Here is a 14,768-nt window from a genome sequence, read left to right as displayed (position 1 = left end):
TAGAGTCATCACATAAAATTCTACTGTGCTAACATGACGAGTTCAGACTATCAGTCATACTAACGACTGGAGTCTCAAAGTCAAAGAGCGAGATTTCACAAGCCCTTCTTTACTTTTCTCTTTTGAACTGAGCCTGCCTTCCATAAAGCAGAAGCAAAAAAATAAATAAATATAAATAAAAAATAAAAATTTAAGTTATTTACTATGGGCTTGTCTAAAATCATTATTAGTTCTTTTTTTTTCCTTTTCTTTTCAGATTAATAGTTCCATAAGTCAGACAAGAGATATCATACAATGCAACATCACGTTCTTGACGTAATAAAATACTTACATGACAAAAATGAACCAAAGACCTTTTCTATCAAACTTAATTTTTCACCCAAGTTTCACGGAAAGGTGGTCTTCTGGGGACTGCTCGTCAAGAGCCCAAATGTCGAATTCTATCCACGAATGGGTGTTTTAGGATGATTTCCAATAATGCTAATCTGCTGCAAATTGAATCTTCTTCCCACAGAGAGAAGCAGCTGCCCACAAGGGGGATCTCCCCCACGTATTTCAAATGGAGCATCTGCGCTCACTCCATGGGGGGCAAAGGGATGCTATTAGGACCCGGCTCAGAAGGGGCTTCGACAGTGTCATGTTCTAGTCCTTAGTTCAGGAATGGGTGGGTAGGCACTTGTGGTATTCTTTACAATTTCTGTGTATCAGAAATAGTTTACAATAAGTTAAAAAATATTTAACCCCCTGTATGGGTTTGATAGACATTTCTAGATTCCTGAGGGGGGTAACCTTACTTAGCCTGTTGTCTCTAGAGCCCCACTGAATTTTCTTTAGTAGGATCAAAATGATCCATTACACCAAATGGGTACATTAAAAGCATTTCTCGGGTGCCTGGGCAGCTCAGTCGGTTAAGTGTCTGCCTTGGCTCAGGCCATGATTCTGGGGTCCTGGGATCGAGTCCCTAGTTGAGCTCCCTGCTCAGCAGGGAGCCTGCTTCTCCCTCTGCTGGCCACTCCCCCTGCTTGTGCGTTCACGTGCTCTCTCTGATGAATAAATAAAATCATAGATAGATAGATACTCTGCTATACTAAATTTGAACGACTTGGCCAGATATTCACGACCTTTCCTGTCAGATAACCTTTGTCTGTAGAGCATCTTGAAAGAATATATAAGCCAAGAGTATTTTCAGTCAGTGAAACAAAGTAAAAGTATCTTCTCATATTAAAGCTATCGGCTTCCCGAATAGAAAATGTTGTACAAAAAAAGTAGATCAAGAAAAAACAAGTTGAATTGACCAAGTGTGCTTTAAAGTGTCCCCTAAGTTTGAAAACCCCTCCTTACCCCAGCTGAAGACGGGAAGACAGAAGCCAGCTGTGTTCATGTAACACTCATGTTTGAGGTAGGGGAGACCAAAATAGGTCTCAAAGGGGTCCCGGGGCTCTAACATCAGCAAAGATTGGGAATCTGTTAGAAACACACATTTCCAGATCTGGGCTAGGGGGTGTGGGAGAGGTGGGCAGCAATCCCTCCAGATGATTCTGACCCCTGCCAGTGTGCAAACTGGATGTCAAGGTTAGAAGTCTAGCCTCTGTGGTCAGAGGGTTTGAATACTAGGGCCTATCCCTGGTAAATAGGATGACTTTGGACAAGTTACTTAATTTGTCTCTTCTTTAATTTCCTCAGCTGTAAAATAAGGACAGTACTCATCCCTAGCTCACCGGAACACTGGTGGTAAGAGGATACATGCAAAGGTTTGGCAATGTGCTTAACAAATACTAAGCACTCAGTAAGTGTGACCCATTATGTTCTCTGCTATGGAGATTTGCTTTTAGTTCAGTTTACTCAACTGTTGATTTGCTTAGCATTTATTGAGCATTTCCTACAAACCAGACTCAGGGCACTGAGTAACACAGCATTTTGACCTAGCTACCGCGCGTCTCCGTCCTGACTGAGTGCCGATGAAATCCCACCACAGGAGGCCTACTTCCAAAAACATCAAGGATCTCCGATGGGTGGCCCCAAGCTTGGATAAGTTTGAAAAAGCTACTCAGAAAGTTTTAGTTTCTTCCAAAGGAAGTAGCAGACCTGTAAACAAGAATTATAGCCCCAAGCCCAAGGAGCAGAGGCTGCATGTATGTACATGATCCCAGAGAAACTTCTGGAAGGGGTGCTTTGCCCAGCAAGCTTTCCTTTGGGCTTATATATTCCTCTCCGGCTTTACTGACCTTCATAGGAAGCACAAATCCTGTTTTTCTCAATCCTCAGGGCTTGCCCCCTTTGCCAGACAAAGAGTGGTACAGAAGGAAGTATGGCAGTGTAACGAGCATGAGTGCTGTTTTTAGGATTGGGCCCTCCCAGCTCCGGGAAGCCTGAGCACCGTGTTTCAGGACAGACGAGTAATTATACAGCCATAGTCTCCTCTGTAACCAACTCCTATAAATGCAGATGTGCGCTTCCCTGCATAAATTGCCCAAGCTCCAAGGCCAGACATAATGGTTTCACACACCAGTTTCCAAGGGGAGGAGCAACAGGGGCAAAGCTTTTAAATTAATTAAAAGAGACACTCAGGCACACTTCATGCCATTCTTTAATCTCCACTCTCCTGTGATAAATATAGAATGACAGGTCCAGGCCCAGGCTAATGAGTAGAAGGCAGGACCCTATGGAGACTCGCCAAGCAGCCCTCGGAAGCACGGCAGCAGGGCCCAGGGCTCAGCAAAAGGAAGAAGAAAATCAGCACCCTGCCTCAGCTGGGTCACTGATAGGTCACCAGAATGCTCTGAAGAGTTCCCATTGGACATAGGATCTTCCGCTTCCTTGACTAGCAGCAGTTTAAACAACAGACAAAAGGAAACAGCATGTCTTACATTAAAAGGTCAGAGAGTAATAGCAGTTAAGATTTATTGATGGTTTTCTAGTGTCCAAAGAGGCACTGTGCTAAGGGCTTCTCTTCATTTAATTGTGGTGACCAGCTTCCCAAACAGTCCTCACACCCCCTAGCCTACACGCCCTCACCACACACTCCCCTCACACACTGAGTCAGAGCTGGCACATGCGACCGATAGACAATTCCAGAAGAAACAGTCTGTGACTTCTGAGCTTAGATGAAAGAAGATGTCACCACTTCTAACATGATCTCTTGGATCACCAGCCCTGGGGGAAGCCAGCACCACCTCAAGAGGACACTGGGGCTGCCCTGTGGTGAGGCCAATAACTAGGCCACTCGCGAGTGAATCCTCCAGTGGTGGCCAAGCCTTTGAGTCATCCAGCTCAAGCCCCAGACACCCCAGAAAGAGAAGCCATCACTGCTGGGCCCTCAGTGCCTGACCCGCAGAACCCATGAGGCAATTGTTTCAAAAACTACGTCCTGTGATTTGTTACACAGCGATAGCTAACCAATACGTAAGCACCAGATATGCTTATTTTATAGTTGAGGCGAGTTAAAGTGATTCACTCATGGACACAGTGGGTGAAGCAATGGGGATCTGCATCCAGGTTGGCGGACTTGAAGTTCTAGTTCTCATTCTGTCCTCTTACTCCCGACAGATAAACCTAAGTTGTGCGATTGATTTCCCATCCCTTTTGTTAAGGGAAAAGCAACTACTTAATAGGAAACTTTTTAACCCTTGAGTTGTTCCAAGAGACTGTGTCCACCTGCCATGGCACTCACCCACTTCCGCCTTGAATTTTAGCCATTTCTCTATGGGTAGAAGTTCCTGGAAGGCTGGAACAGAGGGTCTTTCTTCTGATAGTGCTCGTCAGTAGCAGAGCGTGAGGGCAGGAGGCCGTGTCGATCCCACAGACACCGTCCACCTGCCTAAATGTCTGGTAGCTCCGCTCTACCACTTTCAGGCTGCGTGATTTTAGGCAAGTTGTCTAAATTTCAGGAGCTACCGATTCCTCACTCTGAAAATGACCAATATTCATACACATACTTTTGTTCACACTGCATTACAAACATACTCAAAGTAGGAGCACATCTACCTGGCACACAGGAAGGGCTCCATAAAAATGTGACCTACTTGAATTATCAAATAGGTGTTGAAAAACACCGAACATTTTAAATGCCCAGGCAAAAGCTCTTCCCTCAACCTTTTCTCATACTTCCAAAGAAAGGGCAATGGTTCTTGGGGGGTGGGTAGAGATTTCACTCTATGGGCTGGTCAGCATGTTATGCCTTGACCATGGTTCATACCAGATCCCAGGCTGCCCTTCTGGAGTGAGGAGAGGGTCAGGAAAAGCTGCCATCTGTGTGAACCATCCAGTGGGACACGTGCACATGTCCTGTCTGGCTCTTTCTTGCAAGAAGAAATGGAAGGCGAGGACGGTCTGCCTCTCCCTGGCCTGATGAACAGAAGTGGACAGGGACTTTGCTTCCATCCTGCCTCTTAATCCCACTGCACTCTTATCATTTTGTCAGCCTGGACAACAGGCATTCTAATGCCTTCTCATGTGGCACACCCTTCTTTGGTGTTGGAGCTAACGAGCTGTCAAGTGTCTACTGTCCCCTCAGGTGATTTCTACTCAAAGGCTATTTGGAGTCTCACCTCCCTTTGAACTTAGCTTTAGGGAACTCTCTCTCTTTCCCTCCTCTCTTTTTTTCTGTTATGTCTGAAAGAGTCTTCTATGTAAAATTCTCTTTGGGTCCCAAACGTTGCCACAACCCTCCACTTCTAGGTAAGAGTGAGAAAAGGGAAACGGGGAGAAACCGACCACTTTCACCACCATCTCACAATAAGCACAAATTCCTGGCATTGCCAGGTGCTGGGTCAGGTTCTCTGGGGGATAGGAGACCCCAGCCCTCACCCAGTGTAACAGAGGAGTATGATTAAAATATTGACAGCTAGGAAACAAAGAGCCAAGGGAAGGATGCCATGTGTAGCAGAGACAGAAGGCCCAGGACAGCCGAGGAAGGAAAGAGCGGACAGGGGAGGACAACGGAGACTGGAAGCCGTGGGCCTTGGGCGTGTGTCCTGAAGAATGGGCCAGTGGCCGCTAAGGTGGTGGGGAAGGGCAGAAAGAGACCCCCAGGCAGACGGAATGAAAAGGGTGAAGGCAGGAAAGCATAAGACAGGTTCACACAATGCTATGGATTTAAAGGGAAGGAGAGGTGGGACTGCAAAAAATAAAATACATGAGGGGAGAAACCCCTGGCAATAATGAGCAATCAAGACTTCCACAAAAGATAAAGGTATCTTTGTAGATTACAGCGCAAACTGGAGACATGGGGATTTCACGAAGAAGTAACATCGTTCTCAGTGATCGTGACCATAAAACCCTGAGACTAAAGACGTAGGTCTTCAAAGGAGGCAAGGTCAAGTGGACAGGCGGACTGCTCTTCCCCACACTTAGGGACATTCCCCTCACTGACAGTTTTTGCTTGAACCACTGAACACTCACTTTCCAACTCATTTTATCCTTAGTTTAAAATATTATTCTCCTTAGCTTTTATCAAGGATTATCTCCTGTGGGCAGGCACCTATCAGATGACCTAAGTCAGGGCAAGGTCATTTCAATAAATCCAAGGAGCCAGTATCCACTACCCAGTCTGGTTTCAAGGCAGAGAAAACGGGTATCAGAGAGGAACAGGATTGTTGGTAGGTCTAAGGGTATCTGTCTGCACCTCAGTATATCCTTCTATCCCCTGGCTCAGATTTAGAAAGCCACACAGAGTAAGCTCTCAAACAGAAGTTCTGTAAGTCCCAAATCCCTTCTCTTCCTTCTTAGAACCAAAGAGCTAAGTTCCAAAAAGATCCAGAAAATAGCACGAGTCATCAAGCAATCTCCCGTGGCGGGTCTGGAAACAGGAAAATGTCCCCTCGAACTGCTTCTGTGTCCTCCCAGACCCCAAAGACGTCCCCTGCACAACACCGCCCCAGGCCAGGCCTCACCATATACCACATGCTCGGCCACTTGGGATCGTTGAAGTAAGTCGGCTGGGCACGACTGAAGTCATAATCCCTCTTTGTCCGTTTTTTTACCACTTGCTGTTGGATCCACTCCACCTGCCAAGAAGAAGGACATGTGGTGAGTGTTCAAGTTCCACCAGGGTTAGCACAACACAAATGACAGTCGGGGGCAGGTCCCCTCCTGAGCCAAGGCTGTTCAAGTCACAGACTTTGGGCCGGCAGCTCGATGCTCAGTCTAGGGGCTCTGAGTCTCCGGAGACCTCGTTCGCCTTTATTCTCAACGCAGGTCGACTTTCTAGTCTTTAATGACAGGTCATCCCTATCTCTCAACAACATGCTAACTTTTTAGCTTCTTCAGAAAGTGTATTCTATTCAAAATTTGTTGCAAATTATGTTAATTTTTTTAAAAAAGATTTTATTTATTTATTTGACAGACAAAGATCATAAGTAGGCAGAGAGAGAGGAAGGGAAGCAGACTCCCTGCTGAGCAGAGACCCCGATGTGCGGCTCCATCCCAGGACCCTGGGATCATGACCTGAGCCAAAGGCAGAGGCTTTAACCCACTGAGCCACCCAGGCACCCGATCATGTTAATTTTTATACTAATTTTTTTTTTCCCCTTCTATGAAGGATCAACATACTTTTTCTAGAAAGGTCCCGGTCAGAAATGCTTTAGGCTTTGAAGGTCATAGGATCTCTGCTGTAACTACTCTTCCTGCTGTCCTACACCACAGACACACATAAACGAACAGGTGGGACGACGTTCCAGTAAGTTTACTTAGAGAAGCAAAGGACAGTCTGGATGTGGCCCAGGGGCCACAGTTTATGACCTTTGCCTTAGACTACACACACATTTTTTTTTTTTTAATGTTCTGGGATTACACAGTAAATTTTAAACCTATCCTGGGATCAAATGTTATAGGTTACCTTTTTTTTTTTTTTTTTTTTTTTAAAGAAATGGCTTTCTACAACACGGTTTGGTGCAAAAAGCAATATTTGGGAAATTAGACAACCAAAGCCCCAAAGCGTCTATGGCACTAAATTGGAGAAATCACTCAATTGCCTGAGCCAAAGGCTCTGTGCCAGCTCAAATTCAAACCTACCACCCTTGAGCAACTCAGAATATTTAGCCACAAATTTGGCTGAAGCAAAGCAATTGAGCACTTCTGAGTTTAATACCGAATTGTAACCTAAATATTAGGGCTACGTATGGGGGCACTTATTTAAAAACAGGTCATTACTATGGCAACATAAAACTAAGCATGTCCTTTTTTTTTTTGGTTAAGATTTTATTTATTTATTTGTCAGAAAGAGAGAGGAAAGAGCACAAGCAGGGGGAGCGGCAGGCAGAGGGAGAGGGAGAAGCAGGCTCCTCTGCCCCCACTGAGCAAGGAACCTGATGTGGGACCCGATCCCAGGACCCTGGGATCATGACCTGAGCCAAAGGCAGAGGCTTAACTGACTGAGCCACCCAGGCGCCCCAAGCATGTTCTATTTTGACTGGTGCCTCTGAAATGACCTATCGGCCCTGGTAGCCTTCTACAATTTGTTTCTAAGTTCTCCTGTGTTCGATCGCTCCTGCCATTTTAGCCACAATACTCTAAAATGTTCTGTTCCACCATTTATCCCTCCTCCACACAAAGGGATTAAAAATTGAGGGCAGGGAGATTTTGTAGTGCACTAGCGATTCCACATCCATCCATTGAGTAAAAGTCTCCAAACCACTTTTGCCCACTTGATTAAAGATCGCTGGAGGAGAAGGGCTACTAAGGCACTGATTAACGGGCTCTAAATGCACTGCTCGACACAAGGTACTAAGGCCAAAAGCCAAGCTAATAAATTCCTCGGATTCTCATATCGGGAAATATATTCAACGAGACTTCTGATACGCAAGACGAATTTAAATAGCCAGTTCCTAGTTATAGCACTAACAAAGCAAATGGAATCACACGGCCTCCTAAATAAATAAAAAATCCATTTATGATTAGGATCGCAGCTAAGCACCATCTATGTGCCGTCCGCAACAGGTAATATAGGCAACATTATCAGGACAGCAAAAAAGCCAATAAACGAAAAATAATATTCTAGGAAATGAAAGCTGCTTCCACTCCTGTTTTAATTAATGTGAATTAAGTGACTCCCTAGCACTGAACCATTCTCCACACCACCACCCCCAACACACACACCTGTGCGCACTGGGGAGAAGGGATTGTGTATCTTTCTTTGAACCACTGGACCACGGCTGTTAGGGAAGCAAAGAAGGATCTCGTTTTTTTCCTGGACTTGAGAGACTGCTCTTTAGAAATCACATCGAGACTAATGCAGCATTAACAATGCATGTAAAATTTTTTCTCAATGAAGAGGGTAATGTTTAAGTGACCAGGCTTCTAAAAATACAGGCGAAAAAAATCAATTTCTTTCTCAACGTGGAGCGGCACGTACGGGCATGCATGCACTTTTTCTATTTCCAGGAAACATTTTAATCTCTTCCTTTCAAATAATCTTGCTATGGAAGGTGTTTCATTCGCCCACTTACTCATTCAATGAGCATTAAGTGTCTATTCGGCACCGACACTGTGCTGGTAATATGAAGACGAACAAAAACAGTCTTCGGCTTTGAAGAACTTAACATTTTACCAAGAAAGATTTAGCGAATATTCCTGGGGCGCCTGGGTGGCTCAGTGGGTTAAGCCTCTGCCTTCAGCTCGGGTCAGGATCTCAGGGTCCTGGGATCGAGGCCTACACCGGGCTCTCTGCTCAGTGTGGAGCCTGCTTCCCCCTCACTCTCTGCCTGCCTCTCTGCCTACTTGTGATCTCTCTCTCTCTCTCTCTGTCAAATTAAATAAATAAATAAATCTTTTTATTTTATTTTATTTATTTATTTTGACAGAGAGAGAGAGAGATCACAGTAGACAGAGAGGCAGGCAGAGAGAGAGAGAGAGGGAAGCAGGCTCCCTGCTGAGCAGAGAGGCCGATGCGGGACTCGATCCCAGGACCCCGAGATCATGACCTGAGCCGAAGGCAGCGGCTTAACCCACTGAGCCACCCAGGCGCCCCTAAATAAATAAATCTTAAAAAAAAAAAAAAAAAAAGCGAATATTCCACAATTCTCCACTTCATAAAAATGTAGTTATCATCATGAATGACGCCCATCGCTCTATTAATTAGAGCATTTGTGAAAATTTTGACCAGGCGTATTCTACGTGCAATCCTTACGTTGCCGTCTGAGGCGTATCCCAGTTGAGATTCAACTTGTACATGTTTGCGCGCGTGGTAAAAGAAGGCTGCAGATCTGTGTAAATGGAACGCTTTCCAAACTACTCCTACATTGGCAGTGGCTCTTCCTAACAGAGCCTCCATAAATTCTGAATCGCCACCTAGATGTGCACCGAAACCAGAAAGTGTCAAATCCCAGGGCGTCATCTCAAACGGAGTGCTGGAGAGCAGAACCAGTCTACGCTGGGGTGGGGGGTAGGGGTGCGTCTCGTTGTGTACCATTGTTTCGGCAACAACCCTGGAAGTCGGCGCTTCCCAGAAGCACACACGTACACACAGACAAATGTGGGATAAGTATGTGAGAAAACCAAGTGACAGCCATTTTCCGAGATGAACTGCAGGTTCAAAAATAGAACAAAATATCTTACAGAACAGCATCCCTTCTGTAATTTAACCAAACAAAAGTGCTTAGTTACAGGCTTGGTGGCTGGAAGGTGGCACGCACGTTGGCATCTAGATCTGACTACAAGTCACTCCGTCTGATCACAGGGCTGAAATAGGCAAGAAAAGTACAGTGGTTTTTTTGTTGTTGTTGTTTTGTTTTGTTTTGTTTTGTTTTAGTGTCAGATATCATGTATTTTGTCTTGGTGCTTTATGAGTATAAGTAGATGGCCCTACATATTTTGGAAAGTGGGAAAAACACCTCTTGGATCGGAAGATTTCTATGAGTGGAAAGACTAGCTTTATATTTTTAAGCCATTATCCATATGCCTGTCCTTGAGCCCTTTAAGAAAAAGCTCAGAGGTAATGCATTACACAGATTTCACTTTTTGCCAAGAGGCCCCAATGCATAGAAAAGATGCTTAGAAATTCATTTTCATAAAACTAGGGCCAGCCCAGGAAAATATGAAAACTGTGTGCTTTCCCCCATTGGTTTAACTTCGGAAGGTTCTATTTCTTGTATATGAAGGAACTACAGATAATCCAGACCACAAAAACCACAGGACCTCTGAAGTCATCAGTGTATCCTCCACGAACTTCGACATACGTGCGCTCCATGGTTTTAAGGACACTCCCTCCCTCTACCAACACAGCTCTCCTCCCCATATGACCCAAGTGAACAGGGGGCATCCGCCTCACCAGAATCTTTGTCGAAAGGGGTTTTCTTTCATCAGATATCACGTGTCAAGCAAAGCACATTAAGTGATCATTCTGGGAAACCTACCCTCCCCTCAACCATCTCAGTTGAGCTTCTATCCCATTATTTTGCAACTTAACAACTTTCTGAAATAGGATAAAAAAGAAGTTCTAGGAATACAGATTATGGAAGTTACTATATAAATATACTTGGAAAACAAATTGTGATAGCACAAAAAAAGACAAATACTGCATGTCATCACTTATATGCAGACTCTTAAAAAAAAAAAAAAAAAAAAAAAGCCAGACTTGTAGAAAGAGTAAGAAAGGGATTTGCCAGAGGAAGGGGAGTCGTGTCTCAGGATCTAGTGTATGACTGAAGATTGAATAGAATGGTGATGACAGTTGATAACACTGGGTCCTATAATTGAAATCTGCTAAGGAAGGAGAACCTAAATGTTCTCACCAAATAAAAAATAAAATAAAAAATAATTAGTATATGTCTATATACACACACACATACACACACACACATACACACACACATATGGTGATAAATGTCAATTAACTAGATGGAGGAAATCCTTATATTTTATACATATAAATATATATATATTTATTTATATACATATATGATCATATATATATATAATCACTACAATATACACTTTAAATACCTTACAATTTTCTATGTTGATTATGCCTCAATAAGGCTGATTTTTTTTTTTAAAAAGTGCCACTTTAAAAGTGTGCCTTGTAGTAGGGAGGAGGTAGCCCTTTAGATATGAAAATATATTAAAACTAATGATTAAAACTTATACTGGTAGCAAACGTCAACAGATTTTAATGGAATGGAAAGTCAAGAAATTGACCCCCAAATTATATGAAAATATAGTACATGATAAGGGTGCTCTCCTAAATCATGTGGGGAGAAACAGATTCCTTCATAAGTGATGTTGCAACAACAAGCCACTGGGGGGAAAAAAAATAAAAACTGAAATCATGCGACCATCTTACATCAGGACTAATTCCAAATGAATGATATTGAAATGTAAAACTAAACAAATAAAACCATAAAGGTATCCTGAAAAACATGGGAGATTTAGAAAAAATCATCTTAGCGTGCAAGATACTTGTTGAAGTATAATGCAAATCAAAAAGTGAGAAAAAGTGCTACATTTAACAACGTAAAAAAATGTCGCATGGCCAAAAAAACCTCAAAAGCGAGGCAGATGACAAACAGGAAGTGTTTCTAGCTCCTACTACAGACAATAGGTGATTTCCCTAATATATAAAGAGTTGCTATAATCAATAAGAGAAAAATTCAGTAAGAACACAGGCAAAGGATAGGAACATAGTAATCTCTGAAAAGACAAGCGGGGAAAGTTTCCAGCCTCTACTATGGACAAAAGGCTATTTCCGTCATATATAAAGAGTTTATGCAATCAGTAAGACAAAAATTCAGGAGGAAAACAAGCAAAGGATAGGAGTACAGTAATCTCTGAAAAGATAGTTTCTTAAACTAAACTATTCATATAAAAATATGCCTAGCCTCACGCAGATAAAGACAAAAGTAAATGAAAACCACACCAAGATCATCACTTTTCTACCTTTCAGATAAAACAATATAAAGAAATAACATCCTACTAGTGAGGACATGATATAACAATCACTCTCATGTAACGATGATGGGAATGTAAATCTGTCTAGCTCTTTGGAATGTAATTGGACAATATGTAAAAAAATTTTATAAGAAGTCATTCTACTTTTAGGAATTTATCCTACATATTTATTTACACATGTAAATATGCAAGTCTATTTACTAAAGCGCTGTTAGTAGTAAATGCAAGTTGTAAACAACCTGAATGTATACTGAAAGAGATTAATCAATCATGACATAGCAATACATTGGAGTACAATGCAACCATAAAAGACAATGTAACTAAGTTATATACTGGCAGAAAACAGTCTCCATGATACAACTTGAAATGAAAGGAAAGACACAGGGGTGCCTGGGTGGCTCAGTGGGTTAAAGCCTCTGCCTTAGGCTCAGGTCATAATCCCAGAGTCCTGGGATCAAGCCCCACATTGGGCTCTCTGCTCAGCAGGGAGCCTACTTCCCTTCCTCTCCCTCTGCCTACTTGTGATCTCTGTCAAATAAATAAATAAAATCTTTAAAAAAAGAAAGAAAGACATAAAGACACAGTCTGTGAAAAACACTACAATCTTTACATTTCTCCAGTAATTACACACAAAACCCTTGGTATAGGAGAGAAACCTTTACTACATGCCCTTTAATACTTTGTTACCTTTGGACTACGTGAATATGTTATCTACAAAAACAACTTAAAATTTCTTTTGAGTTAATAAGTTCCATTGGGGGGCAACCCTTTCAGGGTCCCTCCCTCTTCAGGAGCTTCATATTATCGTGCAATAAACGTTGCTTTGCTGCCCACCAAATATGTATTTATGTCTGTATACACATACACACACACACACACACACACACACACACACACACACACACACACATATATATATTGTATTGGTTGATTACTGTCGTATAGTCCAATGATCTCAAATGTGACCGAATGTGTGAATTACAACATATTTTCTTGAAGGCCTGAGAAAAATAGTATATAAAAAACATCTCAAATGACTTTGTATAATGTTTTAACATCGCGAGTATTGAGAAAATGCAGATAAATAACAAAAAGAAGTGGTTGGAATTTGGGGAAACTGGCTTCTACTGTTAGATTTGCCATCGGCCACCTGTGTGACCTTGCAAAAATCTTCTTGGTCTCTTTTTTATCTGTAAAATGAGAGAAGACAGACAAAATATGCCCTCTAGTCTCCTTCTAGCTTTGAAATTTTATCTATATATTCTATTCTACGATTTGACTGGGAATAAAAAGTTTGTGCAAAATGCAATAAAGGTACACAGGTGCTTCAGGTGATAAATGATCTTAAGTCATTCCGTGAAGATATGAGATTAATATTTAGAAAGGAGTGTAGTAAATTATTCCTTTCATGATCTGATGAAGCTGTTGCCAGGAAATAAAATATGTAGGATTCCATAGTTTGTATCCTTCTTTGAGCACCATCGACAAAACAGGGCGCAAAAAAAAGAGCATGTACTGATCTCTCCCCTCCTTTTTCTTCTCTGACTTTGAGAACAAAATATACAGAGTTGCCTTGATTAAAATATATATACATATATCAGTTAAGTGCACGAGGGCTGTGTACTTATTCACTGTGAAAGAGAATGGTCGATGAAGTACTGACAAGTTACTCCCAAACCCTAAAATCTGAAGCCAACATATCCCCAAATTTTTCTGACAAGTCACTCCCAAACCCTAAAATCTGAAGCCAACATATCCCAAAATTTTTCTAAAACTCTGATCCAGAATTCAGAGTTAACCAGTAAAAGAAGCAAAGAATCTAGTAAAAGTATGTGCTTAAACGAGGGTATTGTGGTCTTTAAGCCTTACCCCAGTTAGTAACTACCTGGTAATTAGCAAGTTACTCAATATTGACATCGGTATTTCATTCGAGACATACTTTAAAAAGAAAAAAAAACAAAAAAAAACAAAAACAACACCAATTGCTTGGAGCCTGCTTACTTAAGAGAGCTACTTGTGAACAAAAGGGAGGATTTTACTTGATGTGCTTGAGATAGGCACTTTGAATCCCATTTAATGACTGTAAACATCAGAGTCTTATATTAGAGAACCATCTAGCTGGGAATACAAGGAATCACACCAATTTTGGAAGGTCATTGAGAAGAAAGTTGTGAAATAAACACTGCATGCGCATTCAGAACAGTGTAACTGAAGACAATACAGGCCCAAGTGAGAAACTTTAACTGCTGTAACATTTTCCAATTAGCTGGCTTTCTCCAACAGCACCAAACTTTCAGAAGTGGGTCATCAATTTCCCAGCACTCTTTGTTTAGTGGAAAACTCGTAGCCTCCTTGGTCTAACCACGTTACTTACTTTCAGGGAATTGGAGTCCTACTTTGCGCCTTAAGTGATTCCACTAACCCGTGCATGCTTCTCAACATTTAATTTCCTAATTTGTTTCCAGTTTTTTTTTCCCCTCCCCACTTCTGATAAGAGGACATGTGGAACGAAAATATAAATGTTGCATCCAATTAAAGTAGCAAAATTTACTCTCACCTTCAAGACCCTTTGTCTATTCACTCCAGAAATACTATATAAAGTAGCTACTGCTATAGGATGGCACCGAACAAAATAACCAATTTCCCACTTTCGGGCAGTTTCCATTCTAATGAAAGGTAGGCATAAGCACATAAATAAATAAAAGATTATGTAACAGACTTTCATAGCACAAAAAGTAATTAGCATACAGTGTTGGAGACTGTCAAGGAGGGCGATATTATAGTGAAGGTGGTCGAGAAAGGATTTTAATAGAATTTTAATAGAATTCTGAATAAGAACCCAGTCATACAAATGGCTCAGAAGAAAATACTACAGGCGACAGGAG

At 42.0% G+C, this 14,768-nt stretch overlaps 1 protein-coding gene across 2 annotated transcripts in view; it reads right to left on the bottom strand.

Moving 5' to 3' along the window:
* LOC111153546 (proprotein convertase subtilisin/kexin type 5) overlaps positions 1–14,768 on the bottom strand; it is a 455,156-nt gene that overhangs the window by 362,034 nt on the left and 78,354 nt on the right. For both annotated transcript variants that reach the window (XM_022512624.1, XM_022512625.1), the window contains exon 3: positions 5,892–6,005. In XM_022512624.1, coding sequence (XP_022368332.1) covers positions 5,892–6,005 — 114 coding nt within the window. The remainder of the gene's footprint in view (positions 1–5,891; positions 6,006–14,768) is intronic.

This window comes from Enhydra lutris, unplaced genomic scaffold (assembly GCF_002288905.1).
Source record: "Enhydra lutris kenyoni isolate GAN:26980312 unplaced genomic scaffold, ASM228890v2 scaffoldscaffold33, whole genome shotgun sequence".
NCBI classification, from domain to species: Eukaryota; Metazoa; Chordata; class Mammalia; order Carnivora; family Mustelidae; genus Enhydra; species Enhydra lutris.
This window is presented reverse-complemented; position numbering and strand designations above follow the sequence as displayed.